Below are 17,656 nucleotides of genomic sequence, written 5' to 3'. Positions count from 1 at the left end.
AGAAGGGGACAGTCTCCCCGGCCCTTGGATGCCCACAGAAGACAAGACCCAGACAGAACAGGGGAAGAACCAAATTCACATTTATTAAGCTCAAGACGCGGACCCCGCGAGGGGACAGGACAGCGGGTCTTGGAGGAGGTGACCAGGAAATGCAGGGACACAGGGATCCCAGACAGCTGGGGGGTGGAGTCCCGGGTCCCAGGAGTTGCAGGCCTGAGTCTCTAGGTGTGGGATGCAGACAGGCTCTTTGGGGGTTCCCGTTGCCAAGGCCTGGGGAGGGACGGCGGGGTGCATCGGCTCCGGCCTTGGGGTGGGTGCGGCGGCTCATTCCGGGGAGCGCTCCCCGGCGCCAGGCTGGGGTCCCCACCGCCTTCACCCGGCCCTCAGGCTCCTGTGCCCCGCCAGGGACAGCCGTGAAGAGTAGCTACAGTTGGTCCTACACGCCACCGCCGCCAGGGGCTGGGGACAGGAGAGGGCGCACGTTAGTAGTTAGTGACCTGAATGAAGGATGGGAGCCACACAGGCTAGTCCTGGTATCTGTGGCGTTAGTTCCCATCTGAAGTGGCCAAGGTGGGGACCTGACTATGATGCGACACTGAAAGCACAGAAAGTGCTGGTGTTTCTTAGCACACACCCCTCCCCCCCAGAAGGGAGTCCCCACTTAACTTTTGCACCTCCAGGAGCCCCCTTATACCCGCCCTCCTCTCCTTCATATACCCTGCACACTGGCTATCCACTGCTCTTTCCTCCGCTTCCCACCCACCATTCTTCCTGTGCCCCTTGATACCCCGATCCCTCCCACGCCCCGAAGTGTGCCTTCAGTGTTCTTAAATCTCGTTAAGATGAGATGAAACAAGGGCTGGAGAGATGGCTTAGCGGTAAGCGCTTGCCTGTGAAGCCTGTGGACCCCGGTTCGAGGCTCGATTCCCCAAGATCCACGTTAGCCAGATGCACAAAGGGGCGCAGGCGTCTGGTGTTCGTTTGCAGTGGCTGGAAACCCTGGCGCGCCCATTCTCTCTCTCTCTCTCTCTCTCTCTCGCTCTCGCTCTCGCTCTCTGCTTGCCTGCCTTTCTCTCTCTCTCTCTCTCTCAGATAAATAAATAAAAATGAACAAAAAATTAAAAAGATGATATGAAACAAAATATGTAATTTCTCACCCAGCCCCCCCCACCACCAACTGAGCCCTTCAAGTCCTTTCCCTTTAAAAAGTTGTTGTTGGCTTTGTTTTGTTTTTCGAGTTAGGGTCTCACTCTAGCCCAGGCTGACCTTGAATTCACTCTGTAGTCTCAGAGTGGCCTTGAACTCACAGTGATCCTCCTACTCTGCTTCCCGAGTGCTGGATTTAAAGGTGTGTGCCACCATGCCCAGCTTAAAAAATGCTTTTATTTATTTGCAAGGGGGAGAGAGAGAATGGGCACACTATAGCCACTCAAACAAACTCAGGCATGTGCCACTTTGTGCTTCTGGCTTTACATGGGTACTGGGGAATCAAACCTGGGTCATTAGGCTCTGGATGGAAGCACCTTAACTGCTGAGTCATCTCTCCAGACCCCTAAAAAATATTTTTTAGTTGTAAGAAATTTATAAGAAGTTGGCTATGGTGAGGCCTCCAGCCTGAACTACATAGCAAGTTCCAGTGACCAGTTGAACCATAGTGGGCCTTCCCCATCGCCACAGAGTCCTACTTTTCCCTCTCTCCACCCTGCTTAAAACAGGGCCTCCTAAATTGGAGAGATGGCTCAGCAGTTAAGGCACTTGCCTGTAAAGCCTAACAATGGGGTTCAATTCCCCATTATCCATGTAAAGCCAGATACATAAAGTGGTACATGCATCTGGAGTTCATTTTCAGCAGTTAGTGTGCCCATTTTCATTCATATTCTCTCTCTCTCTCTCTCTCTCTCTCCAAATAAATAAATTTAAAAAGACCAGGGGCTGGAGAGATTGCTCAGTGATTAACGGGCTTGACTGCGAAGCCTAAGAACCCATGTTTGACTCTCCAGATCCCACATTAGTCAGACGCACAAAGGTGAGGCAAGAGCAAGGTCACACATGCCCACTAGGTGGTGCAAGCATCTGGAGCTTGATTGCAGTTGTTGAGGCCCTGGTGCGCCAATTCTCTCTCTCTCCTCTCTCTCTCTGTCTCTCTCTCGCGTTCGCTCACTCTCTCTAAAATAAAATGAAAAATGGCATCCTTGCAGACTCTGGGATCTTGCACATCCCACCTCCTGTGGCCTAGCATCCTCTGTCCCCCTGCACTGCTCCCTCCCAGGAGCCCCCCTTCTAAGGATCCTCCCTTTCCACTATCTTCCAGACTCCCTCAGAACCCCACTCACCTGAGGAGGGCAACTCCGACTTACAAGATTTGCACGTAGGGCTACGAAGGAAAAGAGCAGAGAGGTTAGGAGCATGCCCACCCAGCTCTGGGTCCTTCTGTGAGTGGTTCCCACAGCCCCTGTCCCCATGTCCCACCTCTCAGACCTGGAGTCCGCCTTCCTGCACTTCACCTTCTTGCCTGTTGGGAGAGACAGAGCAATGCTGGACCCCAGCCAGAGGACAAGAGCAGGGCAGAGCTAGTGGGGAGGGGTTATCACACGGTGGGGGGTGGGGGAGAACTTACTGATGATGATGATGATCCCAAGCAGGAACATGATGGTGGCCAGCGTCATACCCACAGTCTGCACGGTGGCATAGTCTAGGGAGACAGGGACCTCAGGGCAGAGTGGCCCCTCAGCCCAGCCCAGCCCAAGCCCCAGGCCAGGGCCAGGACCAGGAAGCAGAGGAGGCTCATAGGAGGATGGAGAGTACAGGCTGGGTCAGCTATGGGCCCCTGGACTTATCCACCCTCAGACCTCCTCCCACCCTTCTTTCCCACAGCCAGGAGAGAACCCCATTAACCCCTGCAGACCAAGGTCCTCCTCAGCCTAGAGCCCTCCACCTAGCTCCCACTGCACCCCGGACAAAAACCAAGGTCAAGCCGGGCGTAGTCACACACGCTTTTAATCCCAGCACTTGGGAGACAGAGGCAGGAGGATTGCCCCAAATTCAAGGCCACCCTGAGACTACATAGTGAATCACAGATCAGCCTGAGCTAGAGTGAAACCCTACCTCAGAAAATGAAGCAAATTGAAAAAAAAAAAAAAAAAAAAAAAAAAAGCAAGGTCCGAGTCGCAGCCCACAGAGAATGATCGGGTCTTCAGTCCTTCTGGGACCTTTCCTCCCATCAGTCTCCTGCTCTAGCCACACAACGCCCTGTGGTCCCTGGGGCATGGCAGCAGGGAGGGAGGCTCATCCTGCCCTGACCCTTGCACGAGCTGCCTGAAAGCACTCCATGAGTGAATTGTCAGTGACACCTCTGGCTGTCCTACAAAAATCTTCCCATCCTGTTCTCACCCCTTTCTTGCCTTTTGTTGTTGTTTTCTGAGGTAGGCTTTCACTTTAGCCCAGGCTGACCTGGAATTCACTCCAACTCACGGCTATCCTCCTACCTTTGCCTCCTGAGTGCTGGGATTAAGGGTTCGCGCCACCATGCCTGGGCCATTCCTTCCTTTCTTTCCTTCATCTTTTTTCTCCTTTTCCTTCTTCTCATTCCTCCTCTTTCTTTTGCGATAGGGTCTCACTATGTAGTCCAAACTGGCACAAACTTATGATTCTCCTGCCTCAGCCTCCTGAACTTGGGGGAAGAATTACTCTTGTAATTGTCCCACAAACAGGAAACAGGGCCAAGAAGGGCAGGAAGGCTGGTCTCAGTTGCTCCTTGAAGTATCTCTGGTGCGTGGTGTAGGGCCTGGCATCCAGCAAGCACATACTGGGCAAATATTTGTAGAAAGGAGACTATGTGAAGCCCTACTGTGTGTCAGCTGTGAGCCAGGTCTTGGCCAGCAGCAAGCAGCTGACTCTCATGTTGAGTATGATTAAGCACTCACCAACAAATTGGCCAAACCAAAGAAATAAAATAAAATAAACCTAAGTCATGGTTGGCTGTGGCATAACTGCTTTTGGCAAGGAGTCAGGGAAAGCCTCCTAGCATGAAATCAGTCAATATTTGACCCAAGGCCAGAAAAAGGGAAGGAGCCTCTGCTCAGTACTGCAAAGGCCCTGAGGTGGGACAGAACAAAGAGTATGCATGAGAAAAGGGCAGAATGGTGTTTAGTGGGGAGATCAAGGCCAGATCTCAGCTCCACCAGACCTAGAACTTCAGTGCCAGGGGGATACTAGAAAGGAACCATCCGATAAATCTTTCCAGAGTCCTCATGGGTGGGAGCCATCACTATTCCTTGTTTCCAGAAAAGCCCACAGCCAGGTGTGGTGGCACACGCCTTTCTCCCAGCACTTGGGTGGCTAAAGTAGGAGTATTGCTATGAGTTTGAGAACACCCTAGAGCTACAAAGTAAATTCCAAGTCAGCCTGGGCTGAAGTGAGACCCTGCTTAAAAAACAAAACTTTGGGGCTGGCTCAGAAGTTAAAGGCATTTGTTTGCAAAGCCTGTCAGCCTGGGTTCAATTCCCCAGTACCCATCTTTTTTTTTTTTTTGAGGTAGAGTCTTACTCTAGCCCAGGCTGACCTGGAATTCACTATGTAGTCTGAAGGGTGACCTCGAACTCATGGCAATCCTCCTACCTCTGCCTCTTAAGAACTGTAATTAAAGGTGTGCACCACGCCTGGCCTCCCAGTACCCAGCTTAAACCAGAGGCATAAAAAAGTGACACATGTGTCAGGAGTTTGTTTGCAGTAGCAAGAATCCCTGGTGTACCCATTCTCTCCTCCTCCTACCGCCCCCCCCCTCACAAACTTTAATAAATTAAATTTAAAAAAGAAGGCCCACCAAGGGAAAGTCATTTGCTCAAGGCCACACAGCTAGGAGTGGATAATTAAAAATTCAAACCTCAGAGTCACTTTAAGGATGTCCCCAAATTAGTCCTCTGATGATTTCACTGCACAAGCCCCAAGTCCTGGTTGGAGTCTGCTGAGACCTTGGGTACTTTCCATTAGGGAGACAGGCAGTACTATAGGAGGCAGCCTGAACTAAACTGACCCGTGTAGCTTGTACATTCTAACTAGCCCTAATGGCATGAATTCATTTCCCTTCTTGGTCACTGTCTAGTCTCCAAAGAAGGAAGGGGGGGGCTGTGTCATCAACACTGTCCAGTTTCTGTTAATCTCCCTGCACTGTGCCCAAGAGCAAGTGGGCCTTATGACCAGAGCCTTCATCAAGAGCTCAGGGGAACTTGAGATTGCCTTCCATCTCCAACATGGCTCTTCCCTCCATGGACTGGCTGAGGTGAGACATATGTGGCCCAGGAGGCATGCAGTCAGACCTGAAGCCACTTCTCACTGGTCCCAATGAGCCACAGCCACCACTCCATCTAACCCTAGGGTGCCCCCCATCATAAGCCCAACACTTACCATAGAAAAATGGGTCATGTTCCTCAGGAACTGTGAGAAGGAAGGCAAAGAGAGAGGGGGGGGGGGACATTTCAACACTGATGGTGCTTCGGGCCCTCATGGAACTCAGAGAAAGAGGCCTTTTGCTGTGGCTGCTACAACCCTGTGACCGAACTCAGGTCTGAAGGGTGGATGTAGAATTGGTTCTAGCCCCCCACCCCTCCTCAGCTGTTGTCATTCCCCTGTTCAGTATTCAACCTACCCAACTGTACATGGTAGTCCTAGCCCTAGACCCCTGATGAAAGCCATGGGTTCATTCTCTGAGACACACACACACACACACACACACACTCTCTCTCTCTCTCTCTCTCTCTCTCTGTACATATAATGACCCTAGTCCTCCTGGTGGGCCACTGAGTCCCTGAAGACTCCCTCAAACTTCCCAGCCATCTGAGCACCCAAGGGCAGGCATGGCAACCACTCTCCCCATCCACTCCTCCCACACAGGGCCTCACTGTGTAGCCCAGGCTGGTCTTGAACTCTCCATCCCACTCAGCTTCCTGAGTGCTGGGACTACAGGTGCATACCACCACATCCAGCTTGCTGAGCCCTGTGAAGGGGTATATGGTTTAGGGCAGGGAGGTGAGAGATGAGAAATAACTAGATGCATGCCCTCACAGATACATACACACATGCATACAGAGAAAGAGAGAGAGAGAGGTCCCACATTAACATCTCTGGAGGCCAGTCTATCTCCTAATGGCCTCCTGCTTCTTATGATGGAGAGGCATGCATGTCCACATACTGAGATGGATAGGAATACTATCACAAAGTGGATTCTGAATCTCTGGGGCTCTAAGTGATGTGATACATCAGCACTACTGTCTTGTGCTAGATTTGGTGGCAGTGGCAAGTGGACTCAGAACATCCCAGTCAAGTTGTCCTCCCTGATAGCTCTTCTCTGTGCCCTGGGATAGTTCTTCTTAAATTCTGCCTTGTCTGCAGGTGGTCACTGGAGAGGGGAGCCAAGTGATGACAGGTGATGTCATTAGTGTTTTTCCCCCTCCTCTTGCCAGGCTCCCCTGAAGTTGGGTGGGCCATGTGGTTAAATCTGGACAGTGAACATTCCAGAAGGTGGCTGCTGCTGACCAGATAACCTACAGCACATGGAGTCTCAAGAGCTAGTGATCACCATCCACAGAGACTTCTGGTATTACTTGTTACCAGAGCTAGCTCTTGCCTACACTGACTGATACAGCCAAGACCATAAGTAACTCTGATTTGTATGATGGGTACGTTTCCAGGCATCTTTCCAGTCTCTCAGGAAGAAGCCTTGGATTGATGCTGATGTGTCTTTGGTGTTTGTCAATTGATTGCTGTTGGTTTGGGGCTTTGGTTCAGTTTTACTTTTTGTAGCCCAGACTGGTCTCAAACTCAGGATACTTCTGCCCCAGCCTCCTGGGATTATAGACATGTACCACCACACTTGCCTCTTGCCTTAAATTTAAGAAAGATACTTGGTAGCAGAGGCCAGTAAGTTAAAAAGGAGACATAAAGGGAAGAGAAAAGAACGGAGGAGGATACTTAATAGGTTGATATTGTATATATGTAAGTACAATGATTGTAATGGGGAGGTAATACGATGGAGAATGTAATTTCAAAGGGGAAAATGTGGGGGTGGGGAGGGAGGGAATTACCATGGGATATTTTTTTATAATCATGGAAAATGTTAATAAAAATTTAAAAAAATTTAAAAAAGAAAGAAAAAAGTACTTTTTCCATTTGTGGTGGTGGTTTTAAAAGCTCATTAGGGTTTTTAAGAAGTTAATCCTTTGAAGGAAAGATATTAAATACATAACAATGTAGGGACCATTTCAACAGGGCAAAACTCTTAAAGGTGTTTCTTAGAAGCATCCAGTGGGTGACACCATGTTTAGAGTCCCCTGTGCTGTGTCTTGGCCTTCACACCAGAGAGTGGCAGATTTGTTGGACTCATCCCTGCTGTCAATTAAACCTGGCATTTATAGATTCTTGAAGACATTTTCTGGAATGAATGAATGAGCCTCCTAGGCTGCAGACAGCTGCATGCAAGGTAGAGCAATGGTTTTTTTCATGAACCCTCATCCAGAGTTCTGGGATACCTCCAGGGAGCGCCTGCCCCAGCATCCTGCAGGTCCCTGCCTGCATCCTCAGGGTGTGGCTGGGGTAAGGTGGAGCCAGAAGGCAGAAGGAACAGTGCACTACTCTTGGCTAGCTGCCAAGGAGAGATCAGGAAAGAGGTGGTTGCTATGGCAACTGGGGCATCTTGAGAGGTGATGGGTCTGGTCGATCCAGGCTGGATGGGGTCTTTGGTGAGGCTTGAGGGATTGGGCCAATCTTGAGCCCCTCACCCCCCATGGCTCCTGCAGAACTGGCTTCTGGCCAACTTCAGGGTACCACCCTCTCAGGATTGGGAGCCCAGGTTTGGTCCCACATCTTTTTTCTCCTCTCCCTGAATTCTCCCTCCTGTTCTCTGAAAAGAGCCCCACCTCCATCCCTCCCCTCCCCACAATTCATTAATCCCTTCCATGCTCTGCAGTGAATGCAGCCATGCTCTTCCTCCCCTGAGGTCGCCCTAGCCCTGCGGTCCCTTCCCAGGCTATGATGGGGAAAAGAGGATTGTCAAGGCGGCTGTCCTCCCACCTCGGCCCGTCTGCTGCCATCGATCCTGCTAACCACCCCCTCTGCAAAAAAAGAAGCCCTGGGCTCCCGCCAGACCTGCTGGCTCAACCCTGCCCCCTCTCCCTAGGGTGGCTTCCAGTCTCTGCAGCCTCCCCCCACCCCGCCCTGCTTGGGATTCTGCAGATAGAGCTCGACACAGCAGCCCCTGACTGCTGGGAAAGGGGGAAGGGGAGGCATCATGGGAGTGGAATTGGGGTTCCCTTCACTTCCAGGGGCTTCTCAGCACCCTCGCCCTGCCCCCAACCCCAAGCAAGCCTTGGTCCCTAGCTCCTCCGCAGAGAAGCGCGCGCGCAGCACCGGGGTTGGCCACAGGGGCGCACGGCCTGGGAGAGGGTGCATATCTGGGTTAATGGGTGTGAAGTGTAAAAGGAGTGCCTGCAAGGGGGCGGGAGGGACACCCAAGTGTATCCCCTGGGCTGTAAACCACAACTGCATGTGGGCTAGGAAGAGGGTCCCCCCACCCCATTCCCACCCATGCAGGTTCACTGCAGTGGTTCGGCCCCACCCGGGCTGCCCCATCCCCCCCTCCTCTCCCCTCCCCTGTGTCAATTCCTCCTCTTCCTCCTCCTCCTCCCTCCCTCCCTCCCTCTCTCTCTCTCTCTCTTTCTCTCGCTCTCCCTCTCTCCCTCTCTCCTTTACTGACTATGTAGTTGTGTCTCTAGCTCTCTGGTCTCTTGGTCTCTCTCTCTTTCAGGCTCCCATAGTCCATCATCACACACACACACACATTTACTTCTTCCTTTAGCGTCTCTACTTCCCTCAGAACCTGTCTGTCAGGAATTCAGGAAATGCCACCCTAGGAGACAGAAAGAGATAGCAAGCCCTTCCCCTGGCCCACCTGACGGTTCTGAAATCCAGAACCTCTCTGGCTGCAGACCCATCAGCTCCCACCCTCAGATCTCCATCTCTTCCCGGTAGGCATCCACTGCTATGCTGGACCAGCCACCCGGTTGCCATAGCAACCAGCCCGAGCATCTTTTCTCCCAGGACTGTCACTCTTACCACAGGTCCCGCGCAAGGAGTCTGTCACCAGGGAGCAGGTACCCAAGAAAACCTCAATCGGGTGTGTGGGGTGGGGAAGGGGGGGTCCAGTAATGCTCTGCAGGGCCTCCACCCATGACAGGGGCAAACATCCCCCTCACCCCTCCACTTCAGCACTGGAATTTCCCCACCTCCCCTAACCCTCTCCCCTATGCTCTTAGATCTTGGTGCACCTCCCCTGCACCCACTCCTCAGACGAAGCTCACCGTTTGTGGGGGTCTGGGTTGGGGTGGCCATGCTGAGCCTGAGCAGGGGGGCTGTAGGAGACTGAGGCGGCGAAGGCACGGCTGTAGCAGCTGGAAGCAGGACAGACTGATGTGAGGGGGGAAATGGGGGGAGCCCTGGAAGGGGGGCTGTAGCCAATGGGGGGCCTGGGAGCCCGCCCCCGTCTAGGCCATCCCCCCGCCTCCGCCCCCGCCCACTGCCGACGTCCCCGCCCCTTCCCAAGGGTGGGGCGCCCCCTATCGGGGCCAAGGGGGTGCCACGGCTTTCGAGCACGCAGCGCCGACAGAGCATCAAGGAAGCGCGGTTGAGAGAGAAAAGCAGGTTTTATTGGAAGTCTGGGCGGCTAGGGGAGTCGCTGGAGCAGGGCCAGGGATGGGGATGGTCCAGGCGGCTGCAGCAGCGCGCAGGTGGGTAGGAGGAGGCGTCAGGCACCCAAGGGGATCCTGTGGGGATAAAAAGGGTGAGAGGCGACGAGGGACGGGCTCCCACCGTGGCACGGCCCCCTTCTCCCCCTTCCCCTGCCCACCCTCCAGGGCTGCAGGACCTGGCCGGGTTCCTTCGCACCACGTAGCGGGTCTACCGTCTGCGGGAGGACAGACCTGAAGGGACCCGGAGAGTTTGCCAGTCAAAGAGGGGTCGCCACCCACCCATCCACCCTCCCTCCACGCTCCCAGAAAGAGGAGTCTTGGAAATATCCACTGCCACCCCCCCCCCAAAAAAAGCTGCAGTCTGTCCAAACTCACGGCGGATGGAGCTGCGGAAAGTTCCCTCCTCTTCGTCAGGTTCTCCAGTTCTGGAAAGGGACAGGCAGAATAGAAGGGGCTTGGGATCGTCCGGGACAGACAGTCGCTTCCCGGACACCCCTCCCAACCCAGCGCAGGCCTCTCGTTTCCCCGCACTGCACCGCTGGACCGCGGGTCTTCCAACCGGGAGCGCCCCAGAGCCGCTAGAGGATGCTGCGGGGGTCGGGGGACCGTGAGTACCGCTGGCGATGCTGTGGGAGGGGCGCAGAGACCCGTGGGGCATGGCTGGAAAACTCAGAAACCTCATCTTCCTATGAGTCCTCCTAAGTGATCCAACAAGCCCTCCGTGCCTCAGTTTCCTTAACTGTAAAATGGGGCGGATAATGGGCACCAGTCCCATGGAGGCAGCAGCGTGAGGGGCAAATGAAATTACATGGAAGGCTGGCGTGAGGTGCATACCCAGTGCACTTAGGATGGCATCTATAACCGTTCTACCTAACAGGCAGGAAGTAGTCATCCCCACGATTCCTGCGCTTTAAACGTTTATTTCGAGACGAATCCAAGTGCCAGGAGCTGGCCTCCGAGCTAAACTGGGCGGCTGTGTGAGGTGATCTCATTTCTGCACCGCCTGCCGCCCAGCGCTTCGCCTGATCTCGCTGTGCGACTCTCCATCTGCGGGGCTGACAGAGCCCCTTGCCGGCAATGCGCGGGATTAGTGGGACCCATGGACAGCGCCCCCCGCAGGCAGGGCGCGGGGCTGGTGGAACCCTCGGCCGCCGGCAGGGCGTGGGCTTTACACATCTCTTTGGCCCAACGCCTGGCTTGGAACGAGGCATACAGTAGGTGCTTAATACATGTTCACCAGGAGTTCTGGATGCGGGATGGGTGGGCCTCCCGCCTCGCCACCCCCCCGTCTCTCCACAGTGGGAGGAGCTAAAGGGACCTCTTACCTCTGCTGCTGGTTGAACTTGCACCGGCATCTCTTGCCTGGGAGGGGGGCAGAAGCTGAGATTGGCACCCTCCCCTCCCCCGCCGCGGGCGGACACTCCTGCTCTCGAGCCTCAGCTCCAGCAGGGAGGCGCCGGGTGGGGTGGCTTAGGGGCGGGGCAATGTAGAAGAGGGCGTGGTTAGAGGATGGGCGTGTCTTAAGGCGGTTCGAGGCCCTGGTCAAGACGTGGATGGAGATGCACCCGGGTGGGGCGTGGTTAGAGGCAGAGTGGGGAATGAGGCGTGGTTATGGACGGGGCGGGGCGTGGGAGCCAGGCTGGAGGCAGGGGTGGACAGGATTTGGTGGGGGTGGGCAGCTCTGGGTAAGGCGAATTCGGGGGTGAATGGACGGAGGGGCAGGTGCTGACACGCACTGAGGATGATGAGGATGCCCAGAACGAAAAGGATCCCAGCGATGGTTAGGCCTCCGATCCTCAGTGACTGATAGTCTGTGGGCAGCAAGGAGAGTGAGTGCCTTGTGGTGGGACAGAGGAGGGGGGAAGAGGGAAAAGACCCATTGGGGAGGAGGATACCAGGCCTGGAGAATGAACGGGGGAGAGAGCGGAGAAAGCAGGGTAGAGGAGCCCGGGAGAAGGAAGGTGATGGAAGGAGGCGGGACCATGCAGGGCAAGGAAGTGGGGAAATACTGGTAGACAAGGATTATCCAAAATAAGCAAGCAAGAGAAAAAGCCAGAGCGTCAGAAATATAAACCACTAGAGAGTCAGAAGAAAGGGAAGGGGGACAGGCCAGCCCAGGCCCTCCACTGAACCCCAAGTAGACGGCCCCCTCACCATAGGTGAATGGGTCGTGTTCCGGTGGTGCTTCTACGAAGAGAGAAAATTCAAGAGTTCAGTGTCCCCCAGGGTTCAAGATAAGGAATAACATAAGAATTTAGGAGGCCCTACCTTCTTTTCTGAGCTGGGAGTTTGGGGGTTGTTGGACAGAAGTCGGGCTGCCCATCTACTCTGGGTGCTCGTGTCCCCCAGCACTGTCATGGGTGAAGTGGGGTCATCTAACTTGTCCACCACCCGATGTCTTATAGGTTGACTACCACTTCAGCAACCAAGGAACCAGCCTCCGTCCACTCCCTGGTCTGGCTGTCCAGAGCATCTTTTCCCCTCCCCTAAATGCCAGCCACGACACAACTCATACAGGAGACCCCCAGTTTCCTGTGCCACTTGGGGGTTCCTTCAGCTTTGGGTCTCGCAGTTGGATTTTTCCTACCTCTGCCATTCTTGGGGCCCGAGGCGGATACCAGGCTGCCTCCCCTGGACTCACCTGTGCTGGCCATGGCAAAGAGACCCACGAGGACAACCGAGATGGGGCTGAGAGACGCCATTGTTCTGAGGAGACAACCAAAGTCAGAAATTGCGTACTTTCCTCCCCTCCCACGCAGGGGCCTGAACTCAGTCACAAACGTGTCAGGCATGTAGCGTAGTTGACTGAGAGACAAGACATCCCGGCTTCACAGGAACCAAGCCACCAAAACAACATGCAGGCCCCCAGAGTTCTCACACCTAGCCTAGCAAGGGAGGCAGGACACCACGGGCAGGTGGAGGCAGACACTTCCAAGCAGGGGGCGCGCCCCAGCCCCGCCTGCCTCCCAGTCCGCAGTGGGACTCCCCGTGTGCTGTGCAGTCCTGGCTCTCCTGCCCCGGGCTGCTTGCCCGCCAGCCCGCTCACTTGCTCTCTGCCTGGCCCTGGGTATAAATATCTCCCATTTCACCCAGGAGGAATTCGCCGCACACAGGCCACCATGGCAACAGCTTTCCTTCGCCTGACTTTGGGGGTCATGTACAACCCTGCTGGGGTGAGGCCCAGGCTGGAGCCACATTGCTACCGCCTTCCCCCCACCCCCCGCAAGGGGTCCAGCCCCCCTTCTCCTCTCCTGGAAGTTAGGAGTAAAGGGGGAAACACCCTCTCTGCCCACTTCTGGATAACATCTTTCATAACAGGACAACACCAGACGAGTGATGAGGGGCCCATGCCAGTGGGCCTGAAAGAAGACAGATGTCTGGTTCAGACACACACACGCATACACACATGTACGCACATACACATGTATGCACACACACACATACACACAGAGCGGATGGGGCTGGCACTGGACAGACAACACCCTCTACCCCCAAATTGCTGGTGGGAGGAAAGTGAGGTGTAGATATGCCCCTCCTCTAGGTCTCCTGTGCCCCAAACAGTGATACAAGCAGACCTACACACTACACACGTGAGTGTCCAAGCCCCACACCCAGCCAGGGGGTCTTACGCAGCAGAGGCAGCAGCAGAAGCAGAGAAGGGGGGAGTCACAGGCTCCCTCCACCCCTGCAACCCAGCTCTCCCCACACACTCCTCCTCCTTGGGTCTGGCCAGCCTGGGAAACCAGGGGCTGGCCACTCCTGTTCCCAAAATAGGCCACCCAGCCAGGGAAGGAGAAAGGTCTAGAGAAAGGGGTGGGGGATGCTCACCGTGTTCAGGCTGTCCCCTGCTGTTAGAAGGCCCCCAAATGTCTGGCTAGGCCCCTGGGGGCTGAGCACTTTGGACCCCCTGGCCCAGAACTGGACGCCCCGCCTCCGCAGGCTCCCCTCCTGGCCCCACCCTGCCCTTACCCTCCCCAACCAGCAGCTGTAACTGGAGCCCAGGCTGGAGGGGGGCCAGGGGGCGGCCCCCAGCCCAGACTGGCCCACTAGGTTAACTCTCTCAGCTCAGCCTGAGGAGCGCCAGGCATGTGGACTGTACTGTGGACACACAGGCATGCAGGGGTGTACACACACACACACACATATTGACTCTTCCTTTGGCCCAGAGCTTTTGGGCTGGGGAGAGAGAATGATTTCAACAGGGCTCCCTGGGAATGGGGCCCAGCTGGGGCCTAAGGTCACTAAGCTCCATCCCTTGGGCACCCACTGACCTCTGACCATAGTGTTCTATGGAGCCCTTGATAGTATGCAGGGGATATTTTTAAAAATTTATTTGTTTTTCTGGTGTTTTTTTTTTTTTTTGTGGTAGGATCTCATTCTGGCCCAGGCTTACCTGGACTTCACTATATAGTCTCAGAGTGGCCTCGAACTCACAGTGATCCTCCTACCTCTGCCTGCCAAGTGCTGGGATTCAAGGCATGAGCCACCATGCCAGCTAGGGGCTAGTATTTTTTTTGTGGGGGTGCTGGGGGACAGTTATTAGTGTGCATATTATGTCATCTGCTGCTGACTGTTAGGTTCACTGTAGACATACTACAAACACACAAATACAGAGAAACCCAACGTCATGGACACACAGCCAAAAACTCTACCACCTGAAACAAAACATGACAAATGCATCTGTGTCCAGGTGTGTACACGCTTGATCAGGGTGATATCTGAAAAGATTCATTCAAGACATAACCATGGCGGGGTGTGGTATCTCAGCCCTCTCACCCCAGTGCTCCTGAAGAAGAGGCAGGAGGACTGAGAGTTCAAGGCCAGCTTGGCCTACCAAGTGAGTCTGAGGCCAGCCTAGGCTACAAAGCTAAGTTCCTGGCCAGTCTGGGCTACATAGCGGAAACCCTATGCTCATAAACAAAATGACATTGTCACACATCTGTCCACTCTCACACACAGAAACAAAGGTGCACACTTTCATAAGGACCCATGACCACACACAGCCATGTAAGAAACTCCTCCTAAGACACACCCCCGACAGCATTCTCACACAGGCTCAAGGAAGTGATTGATGGCCATGCACATCCCATGTCCTTGTGTACACATGAGAACAGATCCTCTTCCAAACGGCCACCAAACCATAGACACACTGTGTGCATACCCCACGTGTGGGTGGGCAGGCACATAGCTGTCTGTACAGTTACGGACATCCAGGCTGGCAAACTCCAAAGCCACAGACCTGTGTTTAACCTTGAACTTTCCTTTCTCTGAGCTCATGTGTCCAGGATTATGCCCTGGGGAGAACCATTCCTGGGGTCCTCATGGTCAGGCTCTATTCACAGGCTTTGGCTGTAGGGAAACCTGGGGTCAGGTGTAGGCTCGGCACTCCCAGCTGTGTGATTATAGGCAGCCCTTGTGCCCTCTCTGCCTTTGGATGTTCTGTGCTATAAAATGCATAAATTAATTATTAAGGCCATCTGCACAACTCCTTGGCTTGGCTTAGAAGTATGTGAACTTGGACTGGAGAGATAGTTTAGCAGTTAAGGTGTTTGCCTGCAAAGCCAAAGGACACAGGTTCAATTCCCCAGGACCCACATAAGCCAAAGGCACAAGGGGCACAGGCATCTGGAGTTCATTTGCAGTGGCTATAGGCTCTGGTGTGCCCATTATCTTGCTGACTGTCTCTTCTCTCTATCTCTCTGTGCTTGCAAATAAATAAATAGAACTAAATAAAAAACAGAAGTCTGTGAACTTGTTGTTGTCATATGATCAACTCCATTTTAGAGATGTGAAAATTGAGGTTTAGCCAAGCAGAATACTGGTAGTTGAGAGCAGAAATGTCTCCAATCTCAAGCAGACAGTGGCTCAGGCACCACCACACTGCAGAAGTTAGGAGTGCTTGTTGGAGCTTGCGTGTAGTCATAGGAGTGGCCCTGTCACACTTACGTGTTTCTGTCTGAGCCCTGTCTCTCAGCCTCTGCCTCTGGTGGCCAACCACCCCAAGATTACCAGTCATCCCTGACTAATGTTAACCCTGTTGTTTAGATAGCATCAAGGAGGGGACAAGGGAAGCAAGGAGGCGAGCAGAGACGAGGCACCTGTCTCAGCTCTGGTCCAACCCAGCTTTCTTTACGTGCAGGGCAACTCTGGAGAGCTCACTGCCCTGGGGTGGAGCCACTCCATCACTCCTTTCTCACCGTGCCATGTTGGGTAGGTGGCACAAACTCTCCTTGACTCTGTTACTCCTTCTGTAAGATGGAGAGTATAACAGCATTCCCCTCAGAGGGAGGTGGTGTGATTGTCTAGAACAATCTATGTAAAGCACTGAGAACCAAGGCTGGCACACAGTTGTTTTTGTCAAGTTGTCTTTCTCAAGATTAAATGGAGTGAGAACCCTGCTGGCTAGGGAGCTGGGAAAGGCTTGAAGCCTCTCATTGTCCATCTGTGTCCCTGGCACCAAGGCTCCCCACCTTTTGTTGTTGATGTTGTTGTTGAAGAAGGGTCTGCCTCAAGCCCAGGCTGACCTGGAATTCACTATGTAGTCTCAGGGTGACCTTCAACTCATAGCAATCCTTCTACCTCTGCCTCCCAAGTGCTGGGAATAAGGGCATGCACCACTACACCCCCCCCCCCTTTTTAAAAAGCAGGGTCTCACTCTAGCCTAGGCTGGCTTCACACTTACTCTGTAGTCTAGGCTGGTCTTGAACTCAAGATCCTCCTGCTTCTGTCTCCTCAGTGCTGGGATTGTAGGCATGTACCACCACATGTGGACTCTAGCTATACATTCAAAGAGGAGGGCTTACTTTTCAGCAGGGAACACAGTGGCAGAAGTAGTTTGCCTGCACTGTTGGGTTCCATTCCTTGGTGAATACCCAGAGGGTTAGCGCTTCAGTGAGCTCACTGAGTCCACTCTTGAAACTGGGTATGGGTGCCCATCTGACATATGGGGAAAACAAGGATCAGAGAAGTTAAATAAGTTGACTGAGGCTACCCAGGACTAGACTAGACCCCAGGTCTGTCCAGCCCCCATCCTCCATTGATCTGTGGATGTGTGTACCTCATTAGCAAGAGGCCATATGTTCCTTGACCTTCTCATCTCAGGCAACAAAGTTGTGGTCAGGGCTAGACCTCACTGGCTCTATGAAAAATCACTCTTTAACTTTCCAGTGCCCACATTTGCCCATCTGTGGAGCAGGGATAGTAACACTATGCACCTATCAGGGTTGCTGTGAGGTCTGAGCCTAGTTGTGTAAAGACTGGTATGCTGCTGGGCACTACTATGCCCAACTGTCATCCTAGCACTTAGGAGTTTGAGTCAGGAGAATCATGAGTTCCAGGCCAGCTTGGGCTACAAAGACCCTGACCTTTTTTTTTTTTTTTTTTCAGAGAGAGACAGAAAGAGAGAGAGAGAGAGAGAATTGGCACACCAGGGCCTCAGCCACTGCAATTGAAAGCCAGATGCTTGCGCCACCTAGTAGGCATGTTCGGCCTTGTACTTGCTGCACTTTCGTGATTCTGGAGAGTCAAACATGGGTCTTTGGGCTTTGCAGACAAGAGCCTTAACTGCTAAGACATCTCTCCAGCCCAAGACCCTGTCTTTTTTTAACTAAGCTTTTTAAAATGTATTTGAGGGAGAGAGACAGAATGGGCATGCCAGGGCATCCAGCCACTGCAAATGAACTCCAGATGCATGCAATACCTCATGCTTTATGTGGGTACTGGGAAATCAAACCTGAGTCCTTTGGCTTTGCAAGCAAGTGCCTTAACCACTAAGCCACCTCTTCATGTTGTTGTTGTTACTGTTGTTTTCTTTTAGAAAATCCTTTTTAAATATTTTATTTTTGTTTATTCATTTATTTGACAGAAAGAGAGAGGGAAGGAGGGAGGGAGGGGGAAAGAGAAAGAATGGGTGTGCCAGG

General features: G+C 53.5%; 2 protein-coding genes and 1 long non-coding RNA gene across 9 annotated transcripts; 1 reads left to right on the top strand and 2 right to left on the bottom strand.

The window, feature by feature from the left end:
• Positions 1–63: 63 nt before the first annotated feature.
• On the bottom strand, positions 64–9,520 carry Fxyd7 (FXYD domain containing ion transport regulator 7). Of its 2 annotated transcripts, none has more exons than XM_045154797.1 (6): positions 9,351–9,520; positions 5,404–5,433; positions 2,618–2,692; positions 2,479–2,512; positions 2,334–2,374; positions 64–459 (listed from the first exon to the last, which is right to left on the bottom strand). In XM_045154797.1, the coding sequence occupies exons 1-6, from the start codon at positions 9,379–9,381 to the stop codon at positions 437–439; spliced, it is 234 nt and encodes a 77-aa protein (XP_045010732.1). In that variant the 5' UTR covers positions 9,382–9,520; the 3' UTR covers positions 64–436. The 2 variants fall into 2 exon arrangements, with proteins under 2 accessions (XP_045010732.1, XP_004659969.1); XM_004659912.2 differs by having other exon boundaries at positions 2,470–2,512; positions 9,351–9,513.
• Positions 9,092–14,075, top strand: LOC123462178. Of its 2 annotated transcripts, XR_006638143.1 has the most exons (4): positions 9,092–9,143; positions 9,903–10,344; positions 10,615–10,951; positions 12,143–14,075. It is a non-coding gene; the product is annotated as an uncharacterized LOC123462178 (long non-coding RNA). The 2 variants fall into 2 exon arrangements; XR_006638142.1 differs by having other exon boundaries at positions 9,903–10,951.
• Fxyd1 (FXYD domain containing ion transport regulator 1) lies at positions 9,674–13,685 on the bottom strand. 5 transcript variants are annotated; one of them, XM_045154792.1, is made up of 8 exons: positions 13,566–13,685; positions 12,379–12,443; positions 11,892–11,924; positions 11,474–11,548; positions 11,063–11,099; positions 10,113–10,162; positions 9,914–9,968; positions 9,674–9,812 (listed from the first exon to the last, which is right to left on the bottom strand). In XM_045154792.1, exons 2-7 carry the CDS (start codon positions 12,437–12,439, stop codon positions 9,946–9,948), a joined length of 279 nt encoding a protein of 92 aa, XP_045010727.1. In that variant the 5' UTR covers positions 12,440–12,443; positions 13,566–13,685; the 3' UTR covers positions 9,674–9,812; positions 9,914–9,945. The 5 variants fall into 5 exon arrangements, with proteins under 5 accessions (XP_045010727.1, XP_045010728.1, XP_045010730.1 ...); XM_045154793.1 differs by lacking the exon at positions 13,566–13,685 and adding an exon at positions 13,367–13,451; XM_045154795.1 differs by lacking the exon at positions 13,566–13,685 and adding an exon at positions 13,317–13,403.
• Positions 14,076–17,656: the final 3,581 nt, after the last annotated feature.

This window comes from Jaculus jaculus, chromosome 7 (assembly GCF_020740685.1).
Source record: "Jaculus jaculus isolate mJacJac1 chromosome 7, mJacJac1.mat.Y.cur, whole genome shotgun sequence".
NCBI lineage: Eukaryota > Metazoa > Chordata > Mammalia > Rodentia > Dipodidae > Jaculus > Jaculus jaculus.
This window is presented reverse-complemented; position numbering and strand designations above follow the sequence as displayed.

What these genes read in the sequence shown, in the direction of transcription:
- Fxyd7 (XM_004659912.2), bottom strand. Translation starts at nt 9,381, where the DNA reads ATGGCCACCCCAACCCAGACCCCCACAAACG. An exon ending in AACCCAGACCCCCACAAACG is followed by an intron (nt 5,434 to 9,350) that starts GTGAGCTTCGTC and finishes TCCTTCTCACAG; the next exon opens with TTCCTGAGGAACATGACCCA. An exon ending in GTCGGAGTTGCCCTCCTCAG is followed by an intron (nt 460 to 2,333) that starts GTGAGTGGGGTT and finishes TCCTGTCCCCAG; the next exon opens with CCCCTGGCGGCGGTGGCGTG.
- Fxyd1 (XM_045154792.1), bottom strand. Translation starts at nt 12,439, where the DNA reads ATGGCGTCTCTCAGCCCCATCTCGGTTGTCCTCGTGGGTCTCTTTGCC. An exon ending in CTTTGCCATGGCCAGCACAG is followed by an intron (nt 11,925 to 12,378) that starts GTGAGTCCAGGG and finishes CTCTCTTCGTAG; the next exon opens with AAGCACCACCGGAACACGAC. An exon ending in AAGTTCAACCAGCAGCAGAG is followed by an intron (nt 10,163 to 11,062) that starts GTAAGAGGTCCC and finishes GTCCCTTTCCAG; the next exon opens with AACTGGAGAACCTGACGAAG.